The sequence below is a fragment of the Carassius auratus genome, chromosome 38 (genome assembly GCF_003368295.1).
Source record: "Carassius auratus strain Wakin chromosome 38, ASM336829v1, whole genome shotgun sequence".
Taxonomy (NCBI): Eukaryota; Metazoa; Chordata; class Actinopteri; order Cypriniformes; family Cyprinidae; genus Carassius; species Carassius auratus.
The window spans coordinates 21,983,172-21,995,176 of record NC_039280.1 but is presented as its reverse complement, the minus strand read 5'-3'; the positions used below and the strand labels follow the sequence as shown (position 1 = coordinate 21,995,176).

At 40.2% G+C, this 12,005-nt stretch overlaps 1 protein-coding gene across 1 annotated transcript; it reads right to left on the bottom strand.

The window, feature by feature from the left end:
- Positions 1-9,437: 9,437 nt before the first annotated feature.
- Positions 9,438-11,041, bottom strand: LOC113057380 (oligodendrocyte transcription factor 3-like). The gene has a single exon (XM_026224762.1). The coding sequence runs from the start codon at positions 10,803-10,805 to the stop codon at positions 10,029-10,031; it is 777 nt and encodes a 258-aa protein (XP_026080547.1). The 5' UTR covers positions 10,806-11,041; the 3' UTR covers positions 9,438-10,028.
- Between the last annotated feature and the right edge of the window lie 964 nt (positions 11,042-12,005).

Genomic DNA, 12,005 nt, shown 5'->3' with positions numbered 1-12,005 from the left:
GCTGCATGTATTTGATACATCAAAAACATAAAAGCTAATATTGAGTCATATGCACGTGCGTGTACCCACAGCGATGTCTCTCTTCCGATTAGGTGAGCTCTCAGGAGAGTCATTGGGTACAAAGCGTTAACATCTGGCATCCATTACAGCCCCAGATCAGTTGTGATTTGTCCATATGATGACTCTGGCCTAGCCAGACGCGGGGGGCTCACATCCTCCGCTGCAGACAGACCAGTGCTGCTGTCACACCAGTGCACAAGCACACACACTATAATTAGCTCTGCTGGCCTGAGCGCACACACACACACACACACACACACACAATGGTTCACATTGTAGCTCCATGTCATTCCACTTAATGCTGTAATGTTAACTTTGTTATGTGTTCACACCAGTTTATTTGTAATTTGGAGTCTTTTGTTTTGTTCTTTGTTTGTTTTGATTTGATGAGTCTTTTTTTTTCTTGCACTTGTTAACAACATTGATCCATTACCTAGATCTGAAAAAGAGATTTGATTAGTAGTGAATATTAATACCCTTAAAATGTCCCTAGCTGTTTATTTTTAGTAAAAAATGTAAAAACAGTAATTTACATATAATAGCACATTACTAAATGTTATTCATTTCCTTTGTGTGTTTCACTGAATGATTCATATTATAATATCCTACTGTATATCATGTATAAACAGTGATTAGAAGTAAAATACATTTACGTATCTTTCTCAATTCATTGTGCATTTGCTTTAACTAGAAAACCATCTGTCGTTTACATTTAAATGGTATTCAAATTCACCTACTGTGACCAATGTCTTCTGGCACATGGCCAGCTTCATTGAGATCGCCAAGCCTCACATTACTCAGGCAGTCCTGAAATAAAGACAAACCTCTGACTCTGCATCATTTAAAGCGACCAGACACAGTTCACTCTTTCTTTTAAATGTGCCATTAGGTATTTATCCAAAATAGTTGATACCACAATAAGAACATTTAAAGGAAAAAAAATATATATACAAAATATACAAAATGCAAACTGTAAAATATTTTATGAAGACATATTCCGTAATATTTTATCTTACAATTATATACTATCAATCAAAGTTTTTGAATAATTAGGATTTTTAAATTACTTTACAAGAATGGTCACTAAGGCTGCATTTATCTGATTAAAAACACAGTATGAATTGTAAGATTGTTAAACATCATTTCAGTTTTCAAAATGGTTTATTGTAATATACTTTAATAATGTAGTTTATTCATGTGATGATCAAAGCTTAATTTTCAGCATCATTACTTCAGTGTTACATGATAAACACATCTATATAACTGAACGCACATCGTATTTAATTGTTAACGCACACACACACACACACACAAATTAACAGGAACTAATATTATGGAAAAGTTATTGCAAATGTTTGCTTCGTAGATGTGTTTGTTGTATTTTGAGTGCAGTGCTTCATTTTACATAAGATGTGAGGCATTTATCATTTTGTGTGTGCACTGTGCAATTCTTGGATTTGTGTGTAAAGTTTGGGGGGGGGGGGGTAAAGTTTTGAAAATGTATGTAAGCAGTAAAATCCATGGTTAACACTATAATATTTGTGGTACAGAAATTAATTTTCTGTTGCCATGCTACAGTCCTCCTGGCATAATAGAGTTAAGTGGCAATAGTTCAATAATTCACCACCAGCAGCATCTGAATCATCAAGTTTTCAGGTTCCAGTCCAGATCATGTTATCCCTCTGCATACTATGCAACTGAGCGCACTATAATGAGCACTTACCTAATAATGTACCATCTGCATGCGTGCCACGCGCGGAGCGTTCGTTCAGCCAAACTGTCAGTGTCTCCACCATCCGCGTGCTAACTAGCTTCCCTCTCAGCAGCCGACCAGAGCTGACAGCCAGCCATTTACCAAAAGGCTGAATGATGTGCCCTAATTAGTGTACCCCACTCCCCATTGTGCATGTGATTAAGTAGTAACTGTATCAGTTTTGCTCAATCAGATTTGTTTGAGATAATGCGTCTCAGGAGAGGCGATCCATACGCTGGCCTAATCGCGAATCATCTCGTGTTATTCCACCGCTGGTATAAACCAGTGCTCAATGCATTCATTTTCATCTCTAAATGTGTCATGACACGTGTGCAATTTTTAGTTGATTTATAAATGCAATCATATCTCATTTTGAGTAAACCTTTGACAGTTGAATATAAGCAGTCCACCATGTCACCATGCACATTTCACTGCTATTACATTTAAGCCAACACTCTCATTGCATGCCATCATTTTGTCGAACAATGTCCCCTACAGTGAGGGGCACTACCATACTTCCCTATGCCAAGACACGAGCTGGCACACACATTACAGCCTACATCTCGCTTTATCTGCATTTTCAGCTTTCTATCAGCTGTGCCACACAGAGTTATTGGTGTGTTCACATCATGTGGGAATTCACATAATTGTGGGTTGCCGGGTGTGCTTTTGGCTAAATTTGTAATTAAAAGTATACAATTCTTAAATAGAAGAAAAAGTGGAATGTTCTTAATGCTCGCACTTACAGTATATTTTAAAACTTCATTTTAATCTCATGTTACCAGATTCCTGGGATTTATGCTGGATTTATATGGCAAATAATGAACGTGACCAGCGGTCGTACAGTTTGTTCCCGGGGTAAGGGTTAGGCTAAAATATAGGGTTAACCCTGGGAACAATGTGAAAGCAGATGTATTGATTTAAATACCACAAGCAGGGTTGAGATGAGGGTTTACGGGTAAGATTAGTATGGGTGCCTTTGAGTGGAAGCAAAGAAAGACAAAGATACAGACATAAATGTTAAATCCAGATGGCAAAAACAGTGGAGAGGATAGAATGGGTTAATGGTTTTATTAAATTTTAAGAAATGTAGGGTTTGGTACAGAAACACAAATAAATAGAAGAGAAGAAACCAGTTTCTCATATACAGCTCTTAATAGTTCAAATGAATAAATCCTGATTCACACTTCGTTCTTACCAGTTGGTGTTGGTAATGCACCTTATATGCTGTATGCCAACTAAAATTCAGAAGAAGAAGAAAGACCCTGGTAATTCCCGTGTGTGTATATATATATATATATATATTGAATTTTGAGTTTGAGTTGGACAGTTGCTCAGAGTTGCACCTTTTTAAAGTACCTACAGTACGACTGTCTGACAAGGTGTACCTGCACATTAAACTGGGATAAGGTAAAGCTCACTTGGGTTCACTCAGACTACTTCATTAAGCCGTTTACACAGTTCCTAATTCCTCTTGAACCTACTGACCCTGTGTGTCCCAGCATCTTACAGAGCATGTTCACCTCGTGCTACATCAGCGCGGCAGCTTTCAAGCATGTGTCGCACCACAATTTAAATAAACACACATCCTTTGAACACATCTGCTCCCAAAAACCCTCCTCTCTCTGACCAGAAGGCCGGGTGGCACGAGGACCTTGCTCGTAGGTGGTTGACAATCAAGGACATTTCGTTTTGGGCAATATCAGGGCAGTAACATTCTCCCTGGGAGTCCCTCATCCATAGGCTACTGGCAGACAGACAAACACTCAGTGACAGCCATTTATGGCCAACTAGTGAACGCCATCTGTCAGACACAGTAGGAGAACATTACGGAGCACAGAACTGAGAGCCTCGCTCTTTTATGTTGTCGTATTTAGAGTAAAAAGGGATGCCAAATGCTGACTTGGATGTTGTAGATTGACTAACACAAAAAGGATCTTCTTCTCTGTCATTCAGCTCCAGGGTTGGTGCTTTCCCGTTTAGTCTGTTTAGCTTGTAATTTGCTTGTGGGCAATGAAGTCCTTCCAGGATGAATGCTGATGAATTATCAATTTAAATGAGCACATTCTGCTTGAAGTTTCTGGTCTGTACATGGAGGAACAACGGCATTGTAAAGGCAGTGATTAAAAAGAGCGAAAGTTTCTCGAAACTAATGAATCAAGTCAACGCAGACAACATTTCCGCACAGCATTTGAATCATTCCGAGGTATAGCGTGAACAAAAGCAAACGTGGACATTACTGCTTTAACTGCACAATTAACATACAAATGAGCGGTGACACTAATGGCTGTTGCAAAATGCTCTTATGATGGAAATATGCTTTCTGTTTTGGCTGTATGGGATAAACATTTGTCTATGAAATCAGCTGATGACAGGCCTTAGGCGTTCCCCGGGGGCTGAGCAAAATGGCTCATGCACCTGCCACCTAATTCAGCCCAGGACATGGACTGAGTAACTGGCAGGCGTAATCAACTGCATTCATCCTGTCAGCAGAGTCAATAACTTATCCCCACAACTGCTTTTGTTCTAGCCCAAGCTCGCGGGTTCCTCCGATGTGCCCCATGCCCTTATTCAACTGAAATTTATTTTCAATTGCAGCCCCCGGTGTTGCCCGGCACAAGACTGGCTTTGACAGGACTCTCTTTAGCCCTGGGCCGGGAGCATTGTTAGCGCCCACGTCCATTGTTCGGGACCTTTAAGCACTTGGATGGTAATAAGGCCACTCTGGAAAGTGTAAAATCTCAAGTGTTTCCAGTAACAGGTGTGTCCACTGACGAGGACTACCCATTTGTCATGTGTGAATAGAGAGGGCTCCACTTAGCGAAGCTGTCTTTTTGACAGCGGCCGCGGGGAAATTACCCGGGAGCATGGGAGTCTCTTCCATCCCCACCTGACCCCTCCGACTTTTATGGCTGGCAATCTGGTCCTTTTCTAAGCATGCTACATAAACTTTAACCTGTATGGCTAAGTCTGGTGCTTTTACATGATGGTCCCAGGTGCTCATGTCAAGTCACTTGCTGTGTAAAACAAAGAGTAAAGAAAAACAAAATTACACCAGGATAGCCAGTTAAGCTAATGCATGAGATGATTTTTCAACAAGCCAGGTCATGCAATAAACTTCTAAATGTGCTGCTGAGGTCGGTTTAGTTCACTTTGACAACTATCTCAACTTTGTAAAAGGAAACCGTAAACAAACATGTTATCATAACAATCAGAATGGTTAATGAAGCACCAGCAGGAAAGGAGTTTATTAACCACCAAACTGTAATTAAAGGAAACAAAGGGAGAGGCATGGAGCGAAAAATACCATGAGGCGTTTAATTTACTTTCGAGCGAGCGTGTGAGAATTGCTTCACGCCGATCTCTCATTGGCTGCATTGCCAGCCGCGCAGATGCTTTTTTGGAAGACATGACACATAAACACAGACTTTGACAAATGACAGATTCTGACTCCAGAAGCGAGCGACAGTATGCCGCATGCTGCTTTCCATTTTGCTGTCCTGCAGCTTAGGCTCTGTTTGGAACACAAAACAATGTAGAAGCAAGAATAGACAGACCATAATATACTGTAGCCTAGTAGAGTATTAAACTTTGCCATGTAAATATTATCATGGGATGCTTGCGCTATGCGTTAATGATGGCTCAAATCATGTGACTCCAAATCAAACTCCTACAGCCACATCTGGAGACCAGAATAGCATAGAGATTTGAGGGTGGGCCAATTTCAACACCATAGCAACCACTGAGTAATACCCTGGCAACGTACAAAAACGTAATAATGAAACAGCAAATGTTTTGTGGTTGTGGAGCATCAATTACATTTTATGAACCACTTCACGTTAAACTTCTTTTTTGGATAATTTCAGCCTTTCTGGGCCTACATGATGCATGTTTCAACTATTAGAAGGTTACAAGAAACCATACAAGATACGACCTAACGAGTTCAGATGGCAATTCATAGCTTTCAGTCATGTGACCAGCATGTACCTGGACTGCCTTCAACCCCGACCAAGTGGTGCCAAACGGTTTTTAAATAGAAACGGTTGTGTTGAACACCCAGGTCTGATGACGCAAGAGTTTCAACTATGGCATCTGAGAAGGCCATTCTTTGTGTTCTTTTTGAAGAATTATTGGAGCTTGATGAAATTGGTAAAAATACATGTTTAATACTGCAAAATATGCTCGATGTTACAGTTACTGCCCTTGCCATCCAGAATAAAAGAGAACATCCCAATCGAGGGAAGGCATTTGTGGAAACTGTTGTTTCTAAAGACTGTGATCCAACATTTGCCTCGCATTTCAGGAAGAAAAGACAAACATTTCAGATGAAGGATAATCCACTTCGTACATCCGAGACTGTGTTATGATCTATATGACCTTATTATTTTTATTGTGAGTATTCGGCTTATCATTATTGCTGATCACTGTTGTTGTGCTATTAAATTGTAATATTTACCATTATATAATGAGAGGGCTATAGAAAATTTAATGAAATTGTCACTCCATAATACAATAGCAAAATATGTAAATATGTATAGTATTTTTATGTTACGTTAATCAGTATTTAGCACACCTTCCTAGGATATGGACCACAAGACATTGCAATTACTAAATTATATTTATATAATTTATAATTACATAAATAAGTTCCTGATCTATACTTAAGATCTTATTATTTCATTAATAATAATCATTTGCTTTTAATGTAAATAAACATCTGCAAACAATACACTTGCTCTTGTTAATTTATTTTGATGTTAATTACAAATTGTGCGAGCTGTTTGTTTAACACCGCGTGGTTTATAGACATGTAGCTGCTGATTGGGCTGAAATGTTTGATACACTCACCAAACAAGAGAAAACGCATCTCAAACCCTGTTGCACACCGTTTCCAGGAAACATGTCGTTCAAACCGGAAGCCATAGCGAAACGGCGCTCACCAGTTTGAGCTTGAACTTGCCCCAAGTTTGGAGGCCAATAGAGCTGCAGTACAGGGCAATCTGTTTTACAGCCTCAAATGTTTAAATCAAGGCTACGAGTGCCTTAATATATTTAAAACAGTAAAAATAAAATATAAATTCAGTAAACTCTATATTAATGATGGATAATTTACATAGCATGCAGATGAGGCCGGTGCATGAACGCAATCCGCTTAACGGTTCAGTATTCTCCTTTTAATGGTCCCATGATGGGAAACCATTAAAAGAAGCCTGTACAAAATATACATCATCAATAAGGTGTTTAATGAATGTCGCCTTTTAATATCAGCATTTTACGAAATCACCACTCAATGCAAACCGCATAAAAATAACTGGCGGTCAGTGGAGCGAAGCTTCGTCTTGCCCTCCAGGTGGGCGTTTCTATAAGGGTGCGGCGTCATGAAAAACTGTCAATTGCGTAACGCTGATTGGTCAACTTCAGATGAAGCACCAAATGATGTACATTTAACATTTTAAATAATAATGATAATAAGCTTTTAAATATATATAGGCGTACTGGAAATTAAATTCCCGTCGACATTCACATTTCAAAATGGAAATGAGAGTGATGTCATTCAGCATCTTCTTTCCTGATTGTATTTGTATATCAAACTGTGATTGTTCTTTGTCATGCATACATAGCATCTATAAAGTAAGATTAGCGCGCTGAGAAAAATTTATAAAATTTACATAGAACTAATTAAAGCCCTCTACAACTAACTTTAACACTTTTAAACGTCTTGCATAGATTTAACGCAAATCACTGTAAACTGTGTTCATAATGCTTCGCTCTGCGATCGACACAACCCTGTTTGTCACCCAGTTCCTACGACAAATATGAATTCGCTGATTCTGAAAGTCAGCGGATAAAATAACGCTTTGCACAGTAGAACGGATCCAATTACGAAAAAGTCTATTGCCAGTACGGCGTTTGTGCCGAAGTGAGCTCGCTGCTTTCCGTCCATCTGTCTCGAGCCCTGGCCAGTGTTCACACACTGTTTGTAGTCCCTGAAACAAAGTGTAAAACTAGGGCCCAGGCTCTTCTTGTTACTTCTCTGAAAAGGGACTCAACGAGATAGTTACAAAGGGCTTTTTAATCCATCGCCTCATTTACATCCCTCAAGAATAGAGTCGTGAATATCTAATCTTCCTGTAATCCGCGCGCGCTCTCTGATGTGTTCTTCTCTCAGTCCCCTATGAACAATTAACTTGTAATCTCTACAAACATACATTGAGCTGCTGTCTGAGTGATCAGCCTGATCTGTGGAAGGACTCGAGGGACTGTCTTTGTGTTTCTGATGTGTCCAGTGCAGTTTGATCATTTACTTCTCGCTGACACTTGTGGAAATATTCTGTTATTTTAGGGATAGCGTTTTAAAGATATCATAATGAATGAGATTATATTTCCTTGAGCAGTTTTCACATAAAAAAAGAACCTAATCATCACAGCATTGTGTTAGAATAAAAACATAAAAACAGAATGTTTTTATAATTAGTATTATTATTATTTTCGTCGTTGTTGGTGGTGTTATGCTTGTATTATGTTTATTGATTGATTGATGAAAATTGTTCAACCTATTTCATGTTTTATTCGTCTTGTTGAATCGATGTTTAATTAGTATCCTAATGAATCTGACTGTCATTCATTTCATTTAGCTGTCTCACAGCTCCCACCATCCCAGAATGGCATGTTGTTGTGTAGAATCACCCTCTAAAACATTTTTTCTTTGTTTCTATCATTAAAATCGTGTTTATTTTATTCTTTTTGACTCTCACATTCATTCGCTTTTATCGTCTCACAATGCAATGATTTATAGCATGCACCAGTTAAATGTTTTTTTACGGACATTACAATAGTTTTTCTATTTGTATTGTTTCTTTCTTATTTTTTATGCATTAATTTAATCATCTCCAAAGAGGATTTATTTTGCCCGGGCAAGGAAACTATTTCTGGCCGTCATGGATTTTGTTTTGGAACATTTTCTTAAGGGTGCAAGATATTTGTAACGAAACTGACTTCATTTTCTGTAACCTTTTTGATATGTATTATTATTATTATTATTATTATTAATTATTTTCAATCACAGTAATAACTGCATAAGGCACAATTGATTTAAAATGCACTGCGTGTTACAAAATATAAAAAAAAACACAGAGATATTTCGTTTTTTTACAGCAATGTTTTATTGAAATTTCATCCAGGAACACTGGGCAATAATAAATATCTCATTTGTCAACAAGAATGTACAAAAATAAAGACCACGGCAATCTCTCTGGAATAACAAAAAGTATCCGATTAAAACAGATCATGCTTTGTTTGAACAAGATGCCATGCCGAAGAATTTGAAATAAAGATACGACACAGAAATAACACGACTGAAGGTCCAGCTATTACTCAGGCGGACAATGGATGAATAACATAATCGAAAGAGATATAATAACACCACTTTAGTGCGAACTAAATCCAAAGTCGTACAGTTTTCATCCGAAATGCCATTTCACAATCCTTGTTACAAGGAACATGTTGGATTCGTCTTTTCATACCCTTTGCAAAAGATACATGCACACATCTCCCCCACATCACATGATCTTAAGACTCTTGATTCACCGCGAAAGCAACTACAGAAGAAACACGCAACAATGAATGAAGCGTCAGCATCTTTAATGAAGGCTCTTACTGTAGAAAACCGGGTTCACTTTATGTTGATGGCCCGTTTAACACATCCCATCGACTGCAATTAATATTTCTCTAATTCTCAGAGTTTTAGACAGGGTTAGAATAAGTGGATACTTGCAAAGTTACTCTGGCCTATAGTCTGCTGGGACAGCCTCACAATAAAGAGTTAACAGATATTAATCAGGCAGTCGACTCGTATGAGAGTTAGCTGACAAGTGCAAAGCTACTTATTTTCAACAGAATGCTCGAAAGGGACCATCAAAATAAAGTGTTACCAGAAACCTTTTTATGGTTACCACGGTGAATTTCTGCAAGGGGAGTGAGTGCTCGCGCTTCGGGACAGTTTCAAACACAGACTCCAGGTCAAATAGCACGATTTACTCTCATTTACAGTCAATGTACAGCGCGTTATGCAGCACGTGCTCCATAACGGTGAAGTAGTTACCTTACAGAGCAATCGGAGTGATCCTTGTTACAAGGACGAAGTGAGAACTCGTAAGGGCTAAAACAAACGAACAGACAGACAGACAGATCATGCAAAGTCCAGTCCGCTCGCTGGTCACTTCATCGCGTCCTTGTTCTCTGTGGAAAGCCTCGTCAGTCCTGTGGAGGTGATGGGCAGGTGGGGAGGCGGGGGCACCTGACAAATCGTGCAGGGGCATGGCAAGCCCGTCCAGTGCTGGAACGAGCCCCCGAGCTGCAGCGGAGGGGCAGGGGTGCTCTTCATCAAAGAGTGCGGCGCCCTGATGGAGGTAAGTCCCGGTAACGTGCTGGAAAACGTCGCGGAGGCCGACGAGGTCAGCGCGCTCCCGAGGAGAGGATGCACCTGGTGATGCACCTGATGCGCGGCCGCGCTCGCGCCCCCGTGGCTCGCCGTCCCGCAGTGAAACGCCGAGTGGTGACCGCCGTAGATCTCACCCACCAGCCGCTTCATCTCGTCCAGCGAGCTCGTCAGCATCAGGATGTAGTTTCTGGCCAGCAGGAGCGTGGCGATCTTGGACAGCTTGCGCACCGACGGCCCGTGCGCGTACGGCATGACCTCTCGGAGCCCGTCCATCGCCAGGTTCAGGTCGTGCATGCGCTTGCGCTCTCGGCCGTTGATCTTCAGGCGCAGCTGCTGGACCTCCTGCTCGGTCACCTGCTTCTTCAGCTTGTACTTGCTGCCGGAGGGCGACTTGGCCGCGTGCTCGCCCGTCATCTTCTGGAGCAGCTCGCTCTGCGTGGAGGACACCGAGTTCAGACGCCCGTCCTGGGGATGGAGGTGGTGGTGGTGGTGGTACATCTCATCCATGTCTGGAGAGGAGGCTCTGCTGGAGGAGCTGGAGTCCGAATTCATTTTATGGCTGCGCTTGGGTAGGAGGTTGTCTCTTGCTCTTGGCTTGTTTTTATCTCAAGTCACTCCTGCTTGATCACCTGATTTATCCCACTGGAGCCCCCCTCTCCCTCTCCCCCTCTCTCTCTCTCTCTCTCTCCCTCTCTCTCTCTCTCTCTCTCTCCCTCTCCCTCTCTCTCTCTCTCTCTCTCTCAGAAGCCGTGTCTCCTGTCTGATTTCGCACCTCTTGCTCTGTGAGGAGCATCACAGGGCTCTGTATTTATAGTGCTGCTCGAGAGGGGCCAAACAAAAGGAGCCCTTCTATTCATAACGGTCTTGTTCGGATGACGCCCCCATTATCTCGAGCGCTGTGCTTTGACTGTCAGATTGACCAAAGGAGCATCTATTCATATTCATTGTACTGAGATCATGGGGAGACACTTCAGCCCAGGAGCCTCTGAAAGTTTGCAAACACTTCTCCACGCTTAAGAAACGATGCCGGGTCGCTTCATTTCTGCTCACAGATCTGCACTCACAATATCTATACGCAAATTAACTGGGATGCATCACAGAATACTAATGGAGTATTATCACTTTCGTTACAAACAATATTAAAAAAAACATTATTACAACTAAAGATTGTAAGCATTAGATATTAATAGAAATATCTGATCTTGGAATCCACAAATTCACATTAAAAGAAGTCTTGTGCAGAGCTGTTTAAGGCCTTTCAAAAATACAGCATAAGCCCCATTAAACTGAAACTGATTTAATCGCTTTAAAGAACAAGGACTAAAGGTCAGTTTTAATTGATACATACAGAATGTTTAGAATAGTTACTCATTTTATTCATTCTTTATCTTGACTTATCACTGCATATCTCTCATTGCATGAAGAACAATGAAAGTGGCATCTGTTACAGATACAGTTTCTTACTTAGAATTAAATTACTAGTTAATAAAACTGACCTCAGTCTAAAACAAGTCTAAAACAAAGATTGATGCATATGTTTTTAATGTTTGAACATTATTATTATTATTTGCAAATAATAAAAATACAAAAATTAGATTAAACTTGTGAATGAAATGTAATGCTGTCATATGTAATATGTTTTGTTAATTTGTTATAAACAGTTCAGTCAATTTTAAGCATCTTTCAGGCTAAAAAAAAGCATGTTTATTTATTTTCCAAAATGTTACAGAAACAGAGTCAAGGCAAAGAATG

Bases quoted from the DNA above. Each gene is read 5' to 3' on its own strand.
- LOC113057380 (XM_026224762.1), bottom strand. From the start codon at position 10,805: ATGAATTCGGACTCCAGCTCCTCCAGCAGAGCCTCCTCTCCAGACATG.